A 21,482-nucleotide genomic window follows, 5' to 3' on the forward strand; every position below is an offset into this window, starting at 1 on the left:
TTCTTGAGCCACTGCTAGCGCATTTATTGACCAATCTTGCCAAAATTTTGCACAACGCTTTCCTCGACGACTACCACATTATCTCAGAAGTTGGGTCGAAATCGGTTCAGATTTTAATATAATTATCATATATGTTCGCCCGATTTTGAGAAATATTGCCATAGTGTTGTTATTTGTCAACCCTAGTTATTACACTTTGAACATATTTGCTCGAAATGCGTTACGGATTGTATAATAATCCATCTGAAAATATCCGGCGAGGTCCATCAAAATTGGTTCAGAAAAAGATATAGCTCCCACTTTGTACTTATGGGCTCGTTGTATGAGCGAGCATTATAAAGTCTGCACCGCCCGACTTTTGCCTTTTCTTACTGGTTTGATATACATTTTAAACTTCTTTGAATGCCCCGTTACGCTCGCACTAATGGCATTCCCATAAATGTATTCTTCCTATAGAATACATTTTAAACCCCCGCTACGATTTGCTGCTGAAGGCATGGCTTTCCGATATTCCTGTTGTTGTTGTTGCTGTACCACATTTTCATGTAGAGTTGGCCATCCTCGTCAAGCTTATGTATGTGAGCAAGTTCGTTCCGGTCCAAAGGACCGATCGCCGCGGGAACAGGTTGGCCATTGATTAATTAAACTTCTTTGAATGCCCCGTTACGCTCGCACTAATGGCATTCCCATAAATGTATTCTTCCTATAGAATACATTTTAAGCCCCCGCTACGATTTGCTGCTGAAGGAATGGCTTTCCGATATTCCTGTTGTTGTTGTTGCTGTACCACATTTTCATGTAGAGATGGCCATCCTCGTCAAGCTCATGTAGAGTAGTGTAGTGTATTGTTTGTCGTATAGTGTATCGAAAAGTTGAATTTCTTTTAAGAAACCAGAATTTGTATTTGGTTGGGTTTTCGGACCAGAAATTTAATTTAGCTTTTTAGGTATTACATTTGTAGGAATCCAATTATTTGCATGTCATTACAATTGCATTGAGATGATGTCACATCCATTTTCCAAGTTTCTATACAATTCAGGGAATTTGATGATATCGGAATGACTTAATGTACCCGCTTTATAAAGATTAGCATATATCTAGGAAATCAAAATAAAAAATAAAATTTGTTTTAATTTCTACAGCTGTTGTTCAAACCATTTGAAAGATTTTCCTTTCATTCAAAAGATCCATTCTCATTTGCATATGACTAAGACGTAGGCGTTCCTCGGCTGCTGATATGAAGCCTGGTGCCCAATGGGCCTGATTGTGTAGCGTTATTTGTCTCTGCCTTTCAACTAGCTCACGCGGCAGAGTAGATCGTTTTCGACGACGCTCATCAAATTTCCTGGGAGATTTACGATGAAGAATGTCATTTTGCTTGCGTCTTTTCTCCTCCAGCTGTAGACGAAGTTTTTTTGAAGCTTCCTCCCGTTTTTTACTTGCTGCAGTTTCGGCAAAAATGGAAGCCTGGTTTTCTTGGCCATAGAATTGACAGTAATAGTTTAAGAGTCTTGAATCTTTTGGTGGCATGATGCGTCTGAAATTACCCATATGACTCTCCTCCCAGGCAATTTGTTGAGCCAAAGCACTAAGGGGACAGCTACTTTCCGAGCCAATGGCTGAGGAGTTGTCCTTTGCACTGGTGGCCGTTACAGCGGCGGCTCTAAGAAATTTTAAAATTTGTTTTTCATAAAAATATCAATGTAAAAAAAATAAAAACACTTACCCATTTACTTGTTGTTTAAGCTTCAACAAGCGTCGCCTTATTCTCTTACGATCCTCGCGTAGTATTTGCTTTTTATCCGCCAAAGCCGTACTCACCAGCATAAGAGTGTCCCTTATCAAAGGTTTTTTCACCTGGCAATCCACCGATTCGTTTGTATGAAAACTGGGCGAGTGGTTGACCTCCAATATATAGGGCCTCAACTTCGAGTCCACCAGTATATCGAAGCCCAAAATCTCAAAGCAGGCCTGAATTTTATCATGGCAAGGAAAGCAGGCATGATAATTGTGTTTCAACATGGGCCAAGCACTTAGAACTGTTTTGATGATGATATCATCGATTTTCGACCAAAACTCTGGAACATTGTAATTGCGCAGACGCAACCAATTGTTTATGGAGCTAAATTTCCGCTTACTGCCACAGTCATCCGAGTCGCAAAGCTCATATTGAGAATTTCGTTTATTGAGCGAATAGTTGGTCAAATGCATGTACAGATCGCTGTTATTTTGCGCAGAGGGTTCCACATACTTACTGGTGGCAAAGCGAACCAGACCCTCATTGTAGATGAATATGCGTAAGGGATCTACGGAAGTTATCAACGCATAGATGCGTAAATCAAATTTATAGCCATCGATGAGCAGTGGCCTGCCTATATAAGTCTGGCAAATCATGCGATTGCCGGGATTGATGTTTTTTAAATTGTTGGTCAACCATATGCCTCGACCTCGAGCTCCGGCATCAGGTTTTATAATAAAAGTCTTCAATTTGTTGTTACTGTTGGCATAGTTCATGGCATCGCCAAAGCTGAAATTGCAACTCAGCCATAGATATGAGGAATATTTTCTCAACACCATCCACCCAATCACTTACTCTGCTGGAAAGATCCAAGTTTTTGGAAAAATTTTATAGTCCTTGGGATACATTTTCAACATTCGATTGAGATTTCTTGACAAAAGATCTTTGCGACATATTTCCATCATACCGGGAAAGTGATTGATTTGTTGAAAACGTTTCATATTCTTATAGAGTTCCACTCCTGGCAACGAATCGCTCCACAATATATTCCATAATTTGTCTTCCTTCACAACTTTAAACCCCAATGATTTGGCCACAGATCCAATCATAGAATAGCGAGAGCTCGAAATACATATGCTCCCTTTAATCGAGCTGATAAAGTCAAAATTTAGAAATTGCTTAAAAAACTAACAACGAAATAAATGGAACTAGGAAGAGGCCGTCGTGGCACAAAGTTTAGCATGTCTTCCTAGGTTCGAAGAAATTTAACGTTGGCTATTCCCTCATTGTTGCTAATTATTTTTTAGAGGCTTTTAGCCCTGTAAAACTTCTCTACGAAGATGGGTAGAGCAACAGTCCGCTGCTCCGGCTTACCCATAAAAGGAGATCAGTTATGCTTGAGGAATGAAACTTGAAAAGGGCAGCACACAGAGAAATTCCTCTGTTTGCCTTTATGCGTTGTTCGGCATATTTGCATTTTTAGACCATTTTTGCAATAGACAATATAGCCCTACTGGAAATCACCGAGAGTTAGACAAGGAGGAGAGCCATCCGCTGTCTCCTTGAAGGGGTGGCAAAATATCGATGGCACTATCAATACTATCGATATTTAAGTGTTTGGATGAATATCTTATGATCTTTTTCCTAGCGATACTATCTGCAAAGTTTCACTATTTGCAAAATTGAATAAAAATTAGCAATCCGATCGAGAACGTATCCCAATCCTCCAATTTTCAATCGTCTTCTTGTTGATTATTTCAAGTATCGTTCGCATCGGCTCATTACCTGATATAGCTTCCTTCCGTCCACAAGTTGCGGATAGTGGAATGCTCGAAACGGAGTAGCTGCAAAGGCAGTCGCGGACAATCAGCGGTATCGAGCCGAGTGCCTATGATGCTCGATATGACAAGGCAGGTTATTGGCGGCTTTAAATAACCAATGGTCAGCCTGTTCCGGCGGCGGTCTGTCCTTTGGACCGGAACAAGCTTGCTCACCTACAGGAGCTTGACGAGGATCGTGACCTCCACATGTAAATGTGGCTACAACAACAACAACAACAACTTGGAGTGCTGACAAAGAAACCTTGTTGACTACGTATGTGACACGAAGAGGAACTATATTCAGATCTTTACTGTGTGAACGTGGTCCTTAGAGAACGACCGCCACCAATCGCTCCTGAAGAAATTGAACTCCCACGGTAAACCAGAGTGAGTCTGGCTCTACGTTCCGGCACATACAGCTAACGGACAGGATGTGTGTCCCGATTGTGACCTGGTACCACACGATACACCTCACCTGTTTAAATGCGCAGCCAGACCTACTCGACTCAGATCCACATCGCTATGTACGCACCTCACCTTAGTCGCAGAATTTCTGGATCTGGATATTCAACAGAACAAAGCTGGTGAATGATAGAATACAATCCACTGCTACAACAATAACAAAGAAATCTGTTTCCGCCTAAAAAAGTTACATGGATACCAAAAGTGGTGGCCATAGAAACACTCGAAAAAGGTACCCTCCGAGGGGACAACTGAGCCGTAGAATCGCTAAAGACATTTAAGACTTACCACCAAAGTGAAACCTGGGGGCCATATTCGTACAAGTTTAAACTTAGGCAGCACATGAAAGGCTTTGCCAAGGCACATGGTATTCTGTGAATCACTTGAACATGCCAAGCACATGAACCACCTGAATAGAATTGCGCGATAAACAGGATATAAGAAGCATTTGCTACATAGCAGCTGCATCATACAAGTTATAGATTTTTTTATAGACAATCAGTTAGCTTTAGTAGTTCTTAGAACCAACATAAGCACCTTGGCAAGACTTGTGAGCTATCCCATGCCAGCCGGTTGTTTGTATCGGATGGGCACAATGGAGTCTTTCATCGGCAAGGGCTGCCGCCTCAGTGTACAACACACTGCTACAACAACAACAAGACTTGTAAAAGATATCAACTAAGTACACAGAAAAAATAAAAATCGGTTTCAATTACGAAATTAATTGTTCGAATTAATTTTTTAATTCAAATTGCTTCAATCAGGAAAATTATAATAAAAATCACCGTTTTCGAAAATGTAATTAAAAAATTTTACATTAAAAAAAAATTGCATATCAATTGAAAAAAATCAGTTAGCTTTAGTAGTTCTTAGAACCAACATAAGCACCTTGGCAAGACTTGTGAGCTATCCCATGCCAGCCGGTTGTTTGTATCGGATGGGCACAATGGAGTCTTTCATCGGCAAGGGCTGCCGCCTCAGTGTACAACACACTGCTACAACAACAACAAGACTTGTAAAAGATATCAACTAAGTACACAGAAAAAATAAAAATCGGTTTCAATTACGAAATTAATTGTTCGAATTAATTTTTTAATTCAAATTGCTTCAATCAGGAAAATTATAATAAAAATCACCGTTTTCGAAAATGTAATTAAAAAATTTTACATTAAAAAAAAATTGCATATCAATTGAAAAATTTTTGACGTTTTTTATTGATCCAGTTAAAAAATGATTGAAAATTTTTAAATTTTCAATTAATTTTTTAATTGACCCAAAATGATTCAAATTTTTAAAATTTTTCATTAATTTTTTTTTATTGATCCAGTTAAAACATGATTGAAATTTGTTTAAAATTCCAATTAATTTCTATATTTGGAACACAGATGTTTACCTCCTGGAACATGAACTTGAGGTGCGTTGTTTGGGCAAAGGTCCGTGGGCACCTATATACAAAAAAAAACTTTCCCGCGGATTTCTTCAAAAAATTTCGAGTGTTGGGTAGGAGTTCCCTATAGATTTGTTGTTGTTGTGGTAGCAGTGTGTTGTACACTGAGACGGCAGCCTATGGCCTATGAAGGACTCCATCGGGTTTATCCGGCACGTAAGAGCGGCTGCCATGGTATTGTAACACGTATGTATGGGTCTTCAAAATCTTCTTCCCTTTATATTGTAGGGGACAAAATAGTCTTTAATTGAATTTACTTAAGCACCACTTTTAAACTTTTTATGTTTCAATTAAAAAATTATTGAATCAAAGAATTTTTTAGTTGAAAATTACAAAAAATGTTCAATTGCGTTTGTGATTGAAAACAATTTCGGATTTAATTTAAAATTAATTGAATGAATTGATTTTTTAATTGAAAGTTGCAAAAATTTCAATCACGACTGTAATTGAAAAAAAAATCATATTCAGTAAAAAAATGATTGTATCAATTACGTTTTTAATTAAAAACGATTTTATTTTTAATTAAATTTTTAATTGAAAAATGTTTTCCGATTTTTTTTCTGTGTAAGATCGTCTTCTAGCCCAAGGCAAGAAGAAGTTCAAACCCCCTTCAGAATTTCCTATAACCCAGCTACCAACCACCATACCTATCTAAAGGGACGCCCGACATACACAGTCTGATATGAATTTGTTAGGACCATCGAGATATAAGAACCAAGTCACACTAGCAACCATCCTCTGGATACTTTAGTAACAGAGCATGCACTGCTTAACTTTGGTGTGTAGCCTGCTGTCATAGGGCGTTAATAGAGGAAGTTTATTTATCAACCCCTAGTGCATTTAGTTTGGTACGGATGTGTGATCAAAAGATACCACTATAAGTTTAAACTACTCGAAACTATCAAGATAACATACTATGGAACACCGAATTCAAACAACCAACTGTTGAAAACAGTTTGTGCGTTATATTTTTCAACAAACCTTATTGTGGGCATCGTCTCATATATATTCTCCTTTTTCTTGAATGTTGGAGGAGTTGGCACCTTCACACGATAACATGCTTTATTGATATGAATAAAACCTTCCACAGTATTTGCTGCATCGGATGCGAGGCCATTAGCCTTTGACTTTGTCATGGATGATTGTTTCATTACATTGGTGATGATATTATCATTGCGTCTATCTGTCTGGCAGCATAATTGAGTACCACCATTTCGTTCACAAAATATATCTTCTAAGTCTGAATCATTGATGCGATGGCGTTCTTGCTTTTCTCGACTTAATTTTTCTTTGGCAATGCGACGCAGTGACTGAATGCGTTTAAAAAATTTTGACTTTTTAAGATTCATATTGTTGTGATTTGTATAGAGATTTAACAACAACTGAAGATGGTTGTGTTGGCTTTTTTTTTGCAATATAAGGGATTGGCTAATTCAAAATAAATGTTTTTCTGTTAATATATGTATGTATATTTTTTTATTTATTTTTTTATTATTTTTCCTTTTGACATTGTGATTACAAAAGTCTGAACTCAAGACTTCAAGGCTATTTGACAAAAAAAAAAGTTTTAAAGCAACCAATTTGATCTAAGTGAAGTGTCCCCTGTTTCTGTATAGAATATTCGTGGGCAAATTTAAAGAAAACATTGACCTCTGTGCCACGGCGGCAATTAAATTGTTTTATTTCTCTATACATGAAATTATCCAGAACTTAATGGATCGATTATGGATTGCAACTCGACAACAGTTGCGTTGCCAGGAGACAAAACCACGTAAATCCCAAAGCAGCCGATTGTATGTACCGGATTGACCCGATGAAGTGCTTCATCGGTAAGGGCTGCCGCCTCAGTGTACAATACACTGCTACAACAAAACCAGAACCACGTAGTAAAAATTAGTATAAAGTTGGAAATTGTTGTCAATTTCATTCAATATCAGTATTTTTAAAGTTCAACTACTAAGCCATTGCTAAAAAGTACGCAATTTAATAAAAAAATTAAAATTTCTGTAACAAATTAAGCCGTTGGCAAAGCAACTGAAGTTGGGTTGCCAACCATTATCGACCCACTAAGTCCTATATAATTTTAAGTATAGTGATATTCTAATATTAGGATTTTTGTCTAGTCTTTTAAATCTTGAGTAAATGGGCTTCTTGAGAGTAGGTGATGGTCTCATCGTCTGCTCCCTGTTTGTTAGGATGTATCGATTTTTTTTTATCTATCCTAGTCGTTGATAGTTCCATCGTCTGGTCCGTGTTAGTTAGACTGTGTTGAGTGTCTCGTCCCTGCACTGCCTGATATTTTTGTATTAGAATCTTTGCTTCTTCTAGTCTTCCCAATATTGAGAGAGTCGGTTTTTAAGTCGTCGTACGATCCGGCAAATGCAGCCGCCTCAACTCCTACAGAGCATGGATTGATGCCGACGTGCAAGATGTATGACCCGATTGTGACCAGGAACCACACGACACACGTCACCTGTTTAATTGCCCAACCAGACCCGCTCGACTCAGACCCAGATCCCTCTGGATGCAACTCATCTTAGTTGCAGAGTTCCTGGATGTGAACACTCAATAGAATCTAGCAGACGAAAGATAAAACACAACACACGCACGGGATAGCTATGAGCACTACACAATCTGGCATTGACGTCTGTTCTGTGTGTTGTTGGTTGCTGTCGAGAGAAGCTTAGCTGCGAGCCACCGGGCGCGTCCACAGGTTGCGGATTGTAGCTGCAACGGCAGTCGCGGACAATCAGCGGTATCGGGTGGAGAATCTCATTGAGAGGTCGGATGGCACCGGCTTTTGCACAAATACTGAGTGCCTATGATGCTTGATCTGTCAAAGCGATTTATTGGCGCATTTGAAAGGTTGCGGATTGTGGCTGCAACGGCAGTCGCGGACAATCAGCGGTATTGAGTGGAGAGTCTCATTCAGAGGTCGGATGGCACCGGCTTTTGCACAAATACTGAGTGCCTATAATGCTTGATATGTCAAAGCGATTTATTGGCGCATTTGAAAGGTTGCGGATTGTAGCTGCAACGGCAGTCGCGGACAATCAGCGGTATCGAGTGGAGAGTCTCATTGAGAGGTCGGATGGCACCGGCTTTTGCACAAATACTGAATGCCTATGATGCTTGATATGTCAAAGCGATTAATTGGCGCATTTAAATAACCAATGGCCAACCTGTTGCCGCGGCGATCGGCCCATTGGACGATCTTGCCGACCTACAGGAGCATGACGAGGATCGCCACCTCCACATGAAAATGTGCCTACAACAAGGATACTTCGTTCCTTCTTGACCTCCCTGTGGAAGACCTCCAATTTCTCTACAATCAAATCACAGTGAGTAGTTTTAGGCCTCCCGACTTCTGATCCAAATGTGTTTCAGATTGGACAATGTTGCTGCCGTATAGCTGCCATTAGACCGACCTTCCAATAAAGGGTCTGAAGCCCATAAAAGCTGTATTTATTCCCCGATTTCGCTGAAATTTAAAACAGTGAACTATTTTAAGCCTCTCGTCATCTGACCTTAACATGGTTTAGATCGGACTATATTTAGATATAGCTGCCATATAGGCCGATCTCCCGCTAAGGGGTCTGAAGCCCATAAGGGCTTTATTATTTATCCGATTTCGCTGAAATTTGAAACAGTGAATAGTTTTGGGCCTCACAACATCCGAACTAAATATGGTCCAGATCGGACAATATATTTAGTTAAAGCTGCCATGTAGACCGATCTCCTGATAAAGGATTTGAAGCCCATAAAATCTTTATTTACTAACCGATTTCGCTGAAATTTGAAACAGTAAGTAGTGTTTGGCCTAGGAGGCCATTGGACGTTAGTATGGTTCAGATCAGACTATATTTAGATATAGTTGCCATATAGTCCGAACTGCCAATGAGGGGTCTGAAGCCCATAAAAGCTTTATTTATTGCCCGATTTCGCTGCAATTTTAAAGAGTCAGTTGTTTTGAGCCTACCGATATCCAACCTTAATATGGTTCAGATCGGACTTTAGCTAGATATAGCTACCATATAGACCGATCTGCCGATAAAGGGTCTAAGCCCATAAAAAGCTTTATTTTTTATCCGATTTCGCGGAAATTTGAAGCAGTGAGTAGTTTTAAGTCTCCCGACATTAAACCCAAATATGTTTCAGGTCGAACTATATTTAGATATAGCTGCCATATAGACCGATCTGCCGTTTAAGGATCTAGAACCCATTAAAAGCTGCATTTATTATTCAACCGGCCACCGTAGCGCAGAGATTAGCATGTCCGTCTATGACGCTGAACGCCTGGATTCGAATCCTGGCGAGACCACCAGAAAAAAACATTTTTCAGCGGTGGTTTTCCCCTCCTAATGCTGGCAACATTTGTGAGGTACCATACCATGTAAAAACTTCTCTCCAAAGAGATGTCGCACTGCGGCACGCCATTTCGACTCGGCTATAAAAAGGAGGCCCCTTATCATCGCACTGCACTTATTGATACGTGGGGACGTGAGAAGTAAGACCGTGCTCCTTAGTGGAATTTTCATGGGCAAAATTTGCATTACCCAATTTCGCTTAAATTTGAATCAGTGAGTTGTTTTGAGCCACCCGCCATCTGACTCAAATATGGTAAAGATCGGACTGTATTTAAATATAGCTGTCATATAGACCGATATGGCGATGAAGTGTCTGAAGCACATAAAAGCTTTATTTATTATCCGATTTCGATGAAATTTGATATAGTGAGTTGTTTTAAACCAATGTTCACCGGATTGTGACGAAAGGGGGTTTACATAGATACCCGAGGTGGTGGGTATCCAAAGTTCGGCCCGGCCGAACTTAATGCCTTTTTACTTGTTTTTATTGCGCTAATAGAGCTAATTTTGATGTACACCGAAGGTCTCTTCATTTATATTGTAGTTTTTTTTTAAATTTATAAAAAATTTTGTCAAACGGAAATCAAAATTTCACATTCACAGATCTTACAACAGTGTTAATATTCAGTTAGTCGTTTTGCATTGATATTTGCGTGCGTGGAACAATTAAATGGTTTTATTTCACTAGACTTCACATTAAGGTAAAACTTAAATTTTTGTCTTCAGGGTCTTTGAAGAATTTATTTTTATTTTGTAAAAAAATATATGTATGTGTGCATATTTTAACAAGTAGGGAATGTATATATAAAAAACAATATGATTTTGTCAAAAGATATAAATGTATAGTTGTAAATTTTAAAAGGAATATTTGTTTACATAACTATGTGCAAACACTTTTGTTTTATGTACATCATGGTTTTTTTTACAATGTTAGATACTTTTGCCAATTTTAATTTTTGTTATTGTGATGTGAATAGGTAACAAATTCTAATCATCGGTGGCATAACTATTCAACGTTGTCACCACATCTTCCATATTTGGTCTTTGTAGGGGATCATCTTTTATACACTGAATCGCCAAGTCAATGCATATTTTGCATAGATTTTTCTCCTCTGGCGTCAGTTCGATACGCGGATCCACCAAATCTTCGGTGGTCTTTTTTTGCAGCAGAATCTTAATGTTATTTGTGAGTAAATTCTTATTTTCTATTGAACGTAGCCCCGTGAACATTTCAAGTAGCACTACACCGAAACTGTAGGTGTCCACATGTTTACTCAGCCGTCGCAAATTGACAAATTCCGGTGGTAGATATGCTCTTGTTCCACAAACATGTGCCACTTCAATGTATGAATTATCCTTGGGGCCTTCACGGGCTAAACCAAAGTCTCCAATTTTCGGTTGTAAACATTGATCGAGAAGTATATTGCCGGGTTTAATGTCACAGTGTATAAGAGATTTGTTGGGTAGAAGGGTGTGTAAAAAAAATATGCCACTGAAAAATAAATAAATAAATAAATCCTCTAAATATATATAAAATAAATGATAGGAACGCAAAGTTGGGAGTAGAGCCGACGTATCCTTGATTCACATCGTTGTATAATGAGCCATATACAAATGTGCCAATAATTCAGCCGAAGAGAAGATATACTCTTTGTTTAAAATACACGTATATCTCCAAATTGGATGGCATCAGCGGATAAGAGTATTTATTATGTTCCTAGGTATAAGGAAAGAAAATTGTTCAACGGTGCTTGACTTCTTTTAAAACTTCTCTATGAAGAGGTGTCGGTAAGCGACATCACCTTCTGACTTGGCTATTAAAAGGAGTTCCCATATCATTGAGTAAAAACTTGAATCGTACAGCACTCACTAATATGAGAGCAGTTTGCACCCGGTTGCTTAATGGAAACTTCGTAGGAAGTTTGGGCCGTAGGCTTCTAGACGGCCCAAACGTATAACCCAAGGAGGTCTTCGCGATTGTGAAAGCACTGGATGTCAATGTAGTGGCGAGTACCCAAAAGGACTATGGGTATACGGGCGCCAGGCGGCGTTGCAGGCTCTAAACCGCTTAGGTGATACGAAAAGCTTTCTAGCACCATTGGGATGGCTTTCAGGCTTTGCTGGATTCCGGCATCTCCGATCGTGCTACTGAATCAATGTACACTCACACGAATGATGGGAAGATAAGAGTGGAGGTTACTAGAAACATTCACAGCAAATGACCACCAGTATATTTTGCCCGGCACGGGATAGCTGTGAGCACCACACAGGCTGGAACATTGAGGTCCCATCTGTGTGGTGTTCATTGCTGTCACAAGAAGCTTAGCTGCATGCTACCGGGCGCGTCCACAGGTTGCGGATAGTGGAATGCTCCAAACGGAGTAGCTGCAACGGCAGTCGCGGATAATCGGCGGTATCGAGCGGAGAGTGTCAGCGAGACGTCGGGCGGCACCGGCTCTTGCACAAATAATGAGTACCTATGATGCTCAAGGCGAGTTATTGGGAACTTTAAATAACCAATGGCCGACCTGTACCCGCGGCGATCGGTCCTTTGGACCGGAACGAGCTTGTTGTTCCTCGTTACAACAACCAGTATATTTTGTTTTCCGTTAATACTGGAAGAGACGCAGCTAATTAGAGAATTAGTACAAGTATACGAAAGGGGAACATAAACAAGCTAGACACCTCGAAACTATTAGTGGAAATTAACTGGCAAGTCCAGCGGTCAGTGCATGCGTTCTGCCGACAGTGGGACGAGTGATGGGCATCATAGAGAGCGGATGTAACAAACCAATGCCAGGACTTAAGAACCGCAGCCCACTGATGGAATGACGCTACAGCTTAGCCACGAAACAACTGCATTAAACTAAGATGCAGATAGACGAGAGCTCGCCGCAGGAGTGCGGAGGAGGCAGAACACACTCTTTGCAAGGAGACAAAAAAGTTCATCGCTGGCGTAATAGAAAGGAGCAAGAAAGAAAAGTGTGAGGAATAAAGTGAAGATATAAATTGAAACCCATAATTCCAAAACAGAATGAGCTCGTTGAGCTTTGTTTTTGAGCGTTGCTTTGAAAAATGTAACTCTGCAAATGAATCCCACAAAAACAAATTTTTAACGGTCACGTCTAAAAACACTCCTTTATTTTCCAGTTCAATTTAGCCACACAGGAGAGCGACAGCTGCACTTCATCGTGGATCGGTCCTTTTTTCACATATGGCAACACAGAATAACACTCGATTTCAGTCGTAAAGGTTGAAAATTATTTAACTTTTACGTGCTGTTTTTGTGGGATTTGGTTGCAGAGTTGCATTTTCCAAGGCAACGCTCAAAACCGAAACTCAACACGCTAATTCTGTTTTGGCCTTTGGGGCATCGGATGGAAAATTCCAATGAAAAAACTCAGTACACGGAGCCCAACAGCGGTGATGGATGGAAGAACAATGGAAAATTATACTCCAAGCACCCTTCCCCCTCACGACCGTAGAGAACATGAAGTTTATGAAATGCACACTGACAACATTAGCCCGTTCACGATAGAGGGAGCTAAAGAATGCAGCCCGCAGCCTCCAAAGCGGAAAAGCGCCCGGTCCCGACGGAATAGGATAGCTGAAAACAGACCTGATTTTCTTCTCAGAATGTTTAACCGGTGCCTATTTGAGTGTGGTTTTACGGAGGTATGGAAGAGACAAAAGCTGATGCTGATGATGCAAGGCCAAAGGTAACCCAACATCCCCATCCTTATACACTACATACAGGCCACTCTGTATGCTGGATACGGTCTGCAAGCGTTTGGAGCAACTTATAAAGCCACGGCTTCAGGACGCCATCATTGAGGGAGGTGGACATTCAATGAGACAACATGGCTTACGGGCAAGAATGTCCATGATCGGAGCTCTCAGAGATGTGGTGGAAATAGTAGAGGAGGCTAGTCAGAGGAACCATTACTCTAGCCCTCGCTGGATTTGATGAACGCATTTAATAGCCTCAGATAGTCTGACGTTCTCCCAGCACTCAGAGAGGAATTTATTATCCTGGCGCATCTAATAAGAACACTGAGAAGTTACATCCATAACAGGCTACTTCTCTATAACTCTCAGGTTGGAGCGAGTATGTGAAACATAAGAACATATTAGGAGCGGCGCAATGATCCATACTTGGATCGGATCTTTGAATTGCCAGTTATGATGAAATACTGCGAAAATAAATACCAGACGGAAATTTTTTAGAGGGATATGCTGTTGGCGTCGCCGCAGTCATCACAGCAAGGCTAAGGACAAAAGACTGGCCGGACTCTCACGGCTTGCAACTTGTGATGCGGAAGAGCAAGTTTCTACACATAACGGGAAAAAAATATCCCAGTGGAAGTGGATGTGCACTTAGACGACATACTGGCGAAGGCCAAGAGATAGGTCAACTATCTAGGGATCCGACTGTATACAATGCTAACCTATGCAGAATAATTAAGGCAAGCGATAACAAAGGAGCGACAATAACGGCGCAACTCAGTCGACTGATGGCTAACATAAATGGACCTCTCCCCAGCTGGCACAGGCTCTTAATGGGGAAATTCAATAGCATCCTCCTCTATGGGTCCAGACACTGCAGGCAGCATGCCGAGCGAAATCCCTGTTCTCCGTACAGAGGACGACTGCTCTAAAGGCCGAAACAGAATGAGCGCGTTGAGCTTTGGTTGCAAAAATGCATACAACTCCCACAAAAGCAACCCCCAAAAGTAAAAACAATATTGCCAAGGCCCTGTGGCCGAGGTTCTCCGGTACAAGGACGTCGATTGTTCTCAATCTGGGGAAGCGAGACCTTGTATTGTTGGTGGAAGTTCTGACTGGCCACAGCAATGTCAGATCGCTGAACGTCTGTAGGGATGAGAAGGTGTTGGAGACGGTTGAGCATCTGCTTGTAAATGCCCCGAAGAGAAAGCTTAGGATTATGAGTGAACACATCTTGTCTTCACTGAGCTCTATGCAGTCATTTGATCCCCGATTCATTCTAGACTTCTGTAAGGGCCTTGCATAATTGACGCGAGGCCCTCTATTCGCTGAGACTTCTTTCGGTCTCTATGCCGGTTTTTCGTTTATCTTTATCTTCTTCTAACGGCTTTCGTTTCTTTCTTCTCTACTACCAGTACGAAAACTAGTAAGGCCTGCTTAGAACCATATGCCTTCTAAAATGAAGCTTCCATCAGGATTACTCTGCAACTTCTAAAAGTTGAAGTACCCCATAAAATATAAGGGACATATGTGAGTGTCTATTTCACTTCTGATGTTTTTAAGCAGTAAGTCCATGTATTTATCGTGAAAGACAAGTCATTCATTGTTCAAATTTGCCCATTATGGAACAGGTGCAAACTTCTCACATATCAATGAGTGCTGTCCGATTCAAGTTTAAACTCTATGATAAGGGAACTCCTTTTTAACTACTAGTCCGAACGGCGTGTGGCAGTGCGGTACCACTTTGGAGAGAAGTTTTTACATGACATAGTACCTCACAAATGTCGCCGGCATTAGGAGGGGATAACCACCTCTAAAAAAATTTGTTAAGATGTTCAATGTCAACATGGTATGAACATGTATTCGGAGTTCAGGCCCTGCAGATGCAAAACAAGGAATGATATCAGGCCCCAAAGTAGTCGCCTTTTCCCACTGGGCTATTTCATTTCTTTCGAGCGGGTTATTGGCAAATTTAAATAATTTATGGCCACCATGTTCCCACGGACATCGGTCCTTTGGACCGGAATGAGCTTGGTCACCTAGAGGAGTTCGACGAGTATTGCCACCTCAACATGAAAATGTGGCTACAATAACAACATTTCTTTCTAGAACGAACACAATAAACCAGACGTCTCCGAATGAAGTCTTTTAGCCGCGAAAGCCTGGCATTGATTTAGGAAATGTTGCAACGTCTCATCATCTTCTTAACATGCCCTACACATACTGTCCCTTGCCGCATTTATTCTGCATAATTGTGCCCTTATTCTACATAATTGTGAGCCTTGTCAGTACGCACCCCGATGTGACACTTTCAGTTCTGTTTCCTCTGCAAGATTACTTCAAAATATTTGATATTTTCGGATATTGAAATCGTTTTGTTTAGGAACGTTTCTTGATAAAATGAATCTTTTTGATATTACAAAATATATTTTTATTTTCTACCTTCCCTCTCTTTGATTACTTACCGTGCAGTTCCCAAACATATATCTATTCTCTTTTGCACTGGCAACGGAGCATATTTGTTCGTATTGAAGCGATCCTGCAAAGAGCCTCCTTTCATTAGCTGATACACCAAACATGGTTTCTCACCCTGTGCACAATAACCATAGATGGGCAAGATATTATCATGACGAAATCTGTACAAACAATTCAATTCATTGCGGCTTTGTTGCAATTGTATTTTAGCACGCTCACGTCCTACATTTCCTTTGTAGCTCATTAGCTTAATAGCAACATCGATGTGCTTCCAAACGCCACGATAGACCACACCGAAACCACCTTCACCCAATTTTAATTTTTCATTCCAATTATCGGTACCATTGGTAATTTCTTCATAATCTAGTTCCGGTAGACTTGTTTCATGATGATTATTAATTTGCTTAACCGATTTTAATTGTGGTTGCAATTGGTGAGGTTCGCGTCCCGATGGATGGTGCAAATTTGATCGACTTTTCCAAGAATTATTATTGTAATTGCTTTGTTGATGTATATTATTGTCATCGGATGAGACAATTGTGGAACTATTCGTATTTATTGTCGAGGTAACACCAGACGATGTGCATCCCTCGTTGTTGTTGCTTCGCTTTACAGCTGGATTAGAGGGTAAAATTTTACTAAGGGCTGGTCCACTATCAGGAATCAGTAATTGAAATTCGCGCGGCACAAAGTCTTTAATGATACGCATGCCATGAAATGCTTTTAATCTACAAAAGTTTAACATTAACATTTGGAAGTAAAGAAAATCGTACATGAATTTCATTTACCTATGCAACACTATATACAGTTCGAGAACCTTATGGTTATATTTGCCTCCCCATATGTTGAGTAATTCATAAGTTGGTGATCCACCAGTAGATTTTATCCGTCTACCGATATTCTATAAAAAAAAAATTAAAATTTTATTAGCCATCAATGTGCCCACCGTATATCTATCTGGACGTATGAATATATAAGCACGATACAGGATAACTATGAGCACCACACACGCTGGCACTTGAGCTTCGATCTGTGTGGTGTTCATCTTTATAACAAGAATCTCAGCTCTTACTTAAATACTAAGTGACTATGATGATCGATTTGACAAGGCGAGTTATTGGAGCCCAATGGCTATGACGTTACTGCGACGATCGGTCCTACTGACGGGATGAGCTGATTCACCTAGCAGAAGGGCTAAATCCAAATTAAAATATGAGGCTACTACCAATAGGGCTCTTTAAACCCATTAGAATCGAAATTGCATTGCAAGTGCGTTTTTGGTCAATTTTAGAGTCGAAATTTGAAGTGGTATAAATAAAGTGAATATTCCTGTGTAATGGAATGTTATCGTATTTATATTGTTTTCAAAAATAGCATTCCTTGTATCCTGTTTTTTCATCTAAAAATAGCTTTTGCTTGAAAATAAACTGTATTGCATTATTATGCACTGATCACCGAAATTCCAAGAAACACCCAAACACACACTAATACTCACTTTAATATCGTCGTCCCCGAATCCCATTCGATTGGCTAATTGCATCCATACACCCAAAGCATCCAAATGATCACATAATTCTTGAGTTTTAGACAAAGGTAGATCGTAAATAAATAATGAAGGCTGTACACGAGCCAAACTTGATCCTTTAGATTTGGTTGCGGCAGCAGACATCTTCTCAGATAAACTGACTCATCTAAAAGTTGTGAACATTTGTTTATGTTGAATACACATACGCACAAAAAAAACAGAAAGAAAAAAAACCAATGCAATTAGTATGCAAACGATCTTCATCGGCAATGGTAGCTGTAGTCATTATATTTTACCTGTTGAATCAATCAAAACTAATCAATTTATAATGTAAAGAAACAGGACGACAGGTATGAGTTGTCTGCAGGTTTTGATGGAAAAAAGTCAGCAAAATAAACAAATCTAATTAGAAATGCAAAGCGATTATCAATACCAAGTGATGTCAGGAATCTTTACTTTTAAACTTTTTATTATTAACAGAAGAACAATACAACATTACTAAAAATTGAAGAGAGAGCGCTTTTTTATGGCAATTAAAGTTTTACAGGAAAATATTTTTTAACTGATTTGTAATAAAATTAATACAATTTCATTGAATTTATTTGTAAAAGCTTGATGAACTCCCTTTATAAAACAACTCCTTTCGAAATTCAAAAAGTGTTGCCAAACCATTTTCCAACGTACAGGGATCGAAGCAAAACCAAAAACTTGCGGAAAGTATGTGTAGATCAGTGATGAGCAAAAGCAAGCTTGGAAGAATTTGTAAAAGTGTGCCCGACACTGGTTTAAAGCCATGGCTTAATAAATTAAGCTGAAATTAAATACCAAGCGCAGCACTCATGCGTACTTTAGCAATCTAATGCGCCCACATTCTTTTGGTTGAAATACATATCATGAGCTTTTCATTGCCATTTCAAAATTTAATTTCGATGGAAATTGGTAATGATATGGTTTAATAATATTTTAATAAATGAATTTCTCTAATTTACATATTTTTTGCTCAAGTACACATTCGTACACAAATTTCTTTGTGTGTGTTGGCAAAAATATTGACTTGGTAAATCAGCTTAGGAGCGTGGTATGGAAAACAATTAAGGATTTTGTGTATTCGCACACGAATACACAAACGCACACAAATTTCTTTGGGTGTGTTGGCAAAAAGGTCGCTCAGCTTGATGGTAAGACGGCGGGTTGCACCATATGATTTGTGGTTGTTGTACAAATGAGACCACCTTTAATTGTTTCGCCATGCTAATGACGCTAGCTAAACAAAAATGCCAATTTTCCCTGAAAAGGTACGCGAAAAATGCTATTGAACACAATATTCTTGTTGGCAACTATAGGTTTGTATAAAACAGCTGATTACAATCTATCAGTGATGTGTCAAAGCAAACCTCCATAAAAATTAAATTGTATTAAAAAATATAAAAGTAATCGAGTAAATAATGCAAGATTGAACAAGTTTTAAGTTAATTGCGTGTAAATAGGTCATATGCGAAATAATAGGTGTACGAAAATATCAACATGAAGCAATCGACATCGCCCACACCCTCTGTGGTGTCCAGTTATGTAGCTTCTAGGGGCCAGTCGCCTCTACCACCACCGGTCAACTATAAGAAGAACTGTCTATCGGCTACAACAAAAAGCTACAAATACTTGAGGAGACTTTTAAAATTCAATCAGATGGACTTTGAGTTTGCACTATGGCAAATGATTTATCTGTTTATAGCACCACAAAAAGTCTACAGAAATTTCAATTATAGAAAGCGTAAGAAAAATAAAATAAGTAATATTTTTAGTCTAATTGTTTTCCTTTCATTGGCAGAGACAAAATCACAATTTGCGAGAGACGATCCCGCATTTCTAGTTTTATTCCTGGTCTGTTTATGCGGTAAATTTGCTTATTACCTCTTGTAAAGAAAATGTATCTCAGTTCAATAACTTAACTCAATTTTCAGTTACTTCTCTGGGATTTGCCTGGGTATTAGGCTTGAATGTTTGGCAAAGTATCTCATTCATTTTCTATGTAGTTTTTGTGGACTGCATTTTTGCGGGTATTGTGGTGGCCACATTTTTATGGTTGGTTACCAATCGATATCTACGAACCAGTAACTTAGAACCCGATGTGGAGTGGGGCTACGCATTTGATGTGCACTTAAATGCCTTCTTTCCGCCACTCATGCTCTTGCACTTCATTCAGTTATTCTTTTACAATTGGTTGATTAGCAAACCGTGGTTCTTATCGAATTTTTTAGGCAACACATTTTGGCTGCTGGCCTTGTGCTACTATGTTTATATAACATTTCTGGGATATAATTGTAAGTAAAACGCCTATTGCAAGTCCTACCTATTCGTAACTAACGTGTTTTTCATAATTATTTTAGGTATTCCACACTTAAAGAATACACGCCTGATTCTCATTCCTCTGCCCATTATCTTTCTTTTGTATTTAATCACTTTAATTATTAGTTGGAATGTTACCGTAGCCTTCATAGATTTCTATAAGTATCGTGTGTATTAAAGTAACGTTTTCTACAGACACAAAGAAAAATGTAATATGTTGTTTCATTATATACTTACCCTGCGATATATTTTATTTACTGCTATATATATACATATGTCTAACTTCATTCGACGATTTGAAAAATTCTATTATATAAACAACAACAAATGTAGTAACAAGAAAATATTTTCAACAAACATTCTTCCTATATTTATTTTTTTTTTCAAACAACGACATTTTATGCCAATTTTGTGGGCTTTACAAAAGACCTCTTACGTTTGTTTTTCTTTCGTTGTAATTCCATTTGATGCAATTGCGAATATACTTCAGCATAAATTTCTTTTTGTTCCTCTTCAGGTATAGTAGAACGATATTGCTTCATAAGATCAAACTTCTCCCATGGTTTTTCGTGTTCCAAAGCTGTTCGTCTTCTTTTGTCGTTAAGATATTCATCAATATTTGAAATACCTTTTAAATTTTGCCTTTCCCATCGCTCCAGCCAGGGACGTGGTCGTAGACGCACTTGAATTTCATTTATAGGCACAGGGGTACCATCTTCCACCACTTCCGCCTCCATATTTGGATCAAATGTGCTATATTCAGGCAATGCATCTCTTAAATACAATAAATGATCATCGACACGTTTTTCCAAACGAAGAACTTCAATTTTCTGTATTGTAGGGTCATACATCTCATAAAGGACTTCAACACCTTGTTCGTCAATAACGTTACGCAAAATGAAACGGGCCCTTAGTCCACAGCGTTCACGTTGAATACATATACCTGTTTTAACGAAATGTTACGTACTATGACGGTAAGGCAATTTTTAATTACAACCTACCAACAAAGCGACTAATTTTTCCCGCTGCATGTGGATCGGAGCTGGTGACTACAAGTATAGATCCCACATAAAATTCGGGTATTTCTATTTGAGTACGTCTATCAATCATATCCATACGCTCCAGTTTTTCCCTTATTGGATTACGCCATTCCACTTTGGGGTCAGGTAAAAATTCTGGATAAATAAACCGGTATGTTGTTGGGGCAATAGATTTCCGCGAATCTGCATTGCCGCCAGGATGTTTGGCTGTATTGGTAGCGTTCGCATTAGCTGTCTCCTTGTGTAAGTGCTTTGTGGAGAACGTGACTGCAAAACATAAGCAATTATGCGACTCAGAGGCAAGTTTTGTAATCATTTATTTTTACGCAAGTCTTACCAATTCTTTTAAAAGAAGCTTGCTTCAAAAGCTGCGGTGTAAGCAAGCGCGACGGCACCATCATTATTTTAATTGGTATTTAATTTATTTCAATACTTAAAAATAAGATTCTTTTTCCAAAAACTCTGCCGTAGAAAAAGTATATAGCGTTACAAAGGTTGCCACAACGTTGGCGTCGGGCGAAAAAATTGTATTCTTATGT

The 21,482-nt window shown here is 39.2% G+C and overlaps 4 protein-coding genes across 4 annotated transcripts; 1 reads left to right on the top strand and 3 right to left on the bottom strand.

The window, feature by feature from the left end:
* Positions 1-877: 877 nt before the first annotated feature.
* Positions 878-6,943, bottom strand: LOC106083583 (tubulin polyglutamylase TTLL13). Its single transcript, XM_013246701.2, has 5 exons — positions 6,449-6,943; positions 2,594-2,890; positions 1,727-2,527; positions 1,156-1,663; positions 878-1,097 (listed from the first exon to the last, which is right to left on the bottom strand). The coding sequence occupies exons 1-5, from the start codon at positions 6,814-6,816 to the stop codon at positions 984-986; spliced, it is 2,088 nt and encodes a 695-aa protein (XP_013102155.2). The 5' UTR covers positions 6,817-6,943; the 3' UTR covers positions 878-983.
* Positions 6,944-10,577: 3,634 nt separating this feature from the next.
* LOC106083619 (serine/threonine-protein kinase pelle) lies at positions 10,578-17,969 on the bottom strand. Its single transcript, XM_013246763.2, has 5 exons — positions 17,857-17,969; positions 17,531-17,726; positions 16,824-16,936; positions 16,026-16,763; positions 10,578-11,326 (listed from the first exon to the last, which is right to left on the bottom strand). Exons 2-5 carry the CDS (start codon positions 17,702-17,704, stop codon positions 10,822-10,824), a joined length of 1,530 nt encoding a protein of 509 aa, XP_013102217.2. The 5' UTR covers positions 17,705-17,726; positions 17,857-17,969; the 3' UTR covers positions 10,578-10,821.
* Positions 17,970-18,913: 944 nt separating this feature from the next.
* On the top strand, positions 18,914-20,116 carry LOC106083626 (protein unc-50 homolog). The gene is made up of 4 exons (XM_013246773.1): positions 18,914-19,328; positions 19,386-19,451; positions 19,519-19,878; positions 19,945-20,116. Exons 1-4 carry the CDS (start codon positions 19,085-19,087, stop codon positions 20,079-20,081), a joined length of 807 nt encoding a protein of 268 aa, XP_013102227.1. The 5' UTR covers positions 18,914-19,084; the 3' UTR covers positions 20,082-20,116.
* A 115-nt stretch (positions 20,117-20,231) lies between these two features.
* On the bottom strand, positions 20,232-21,480 carry LOC106083625 (large ribosomal subunit protein bL19m). Its single transcript, XM_013246772.2, has 3 exons — positions 21,281-21,480; positions 20,905-21,210; positions 20,232-20,846 (listed from the first exon to the last, which is right to left on the bottom strand). Exons 1-3 carry the CDS (start codon positions 21,342-21,344, stop codon positions 20,302-20,304), a joined length of 915 nt encoding a protein of 304 aa, XP_013102226.2. The 5' UTR covers positions 21,345-21,480; the 3' UTR covers positions 20,232-20,301.
* Between the last annotated feature and the right edge of the window lie 2 nt (positions 21,481-21,482).

The sequence above is a fragment of the Stomoxys calcitrans genome, chromosome 2 (assembly GCF_963082655.1).
Source record: "Stomoxys calcitrans chromosome 2, idStoCalc2.1, whole genome shotgun sequence".
Classification (NCBI taxonomy): domain Eukaryota; kingdom Metazoa; phylum Arthropoda; class Insecta; order Diptera; family Muscidae; genus Stomoxys; species Stomoxys calcitrans.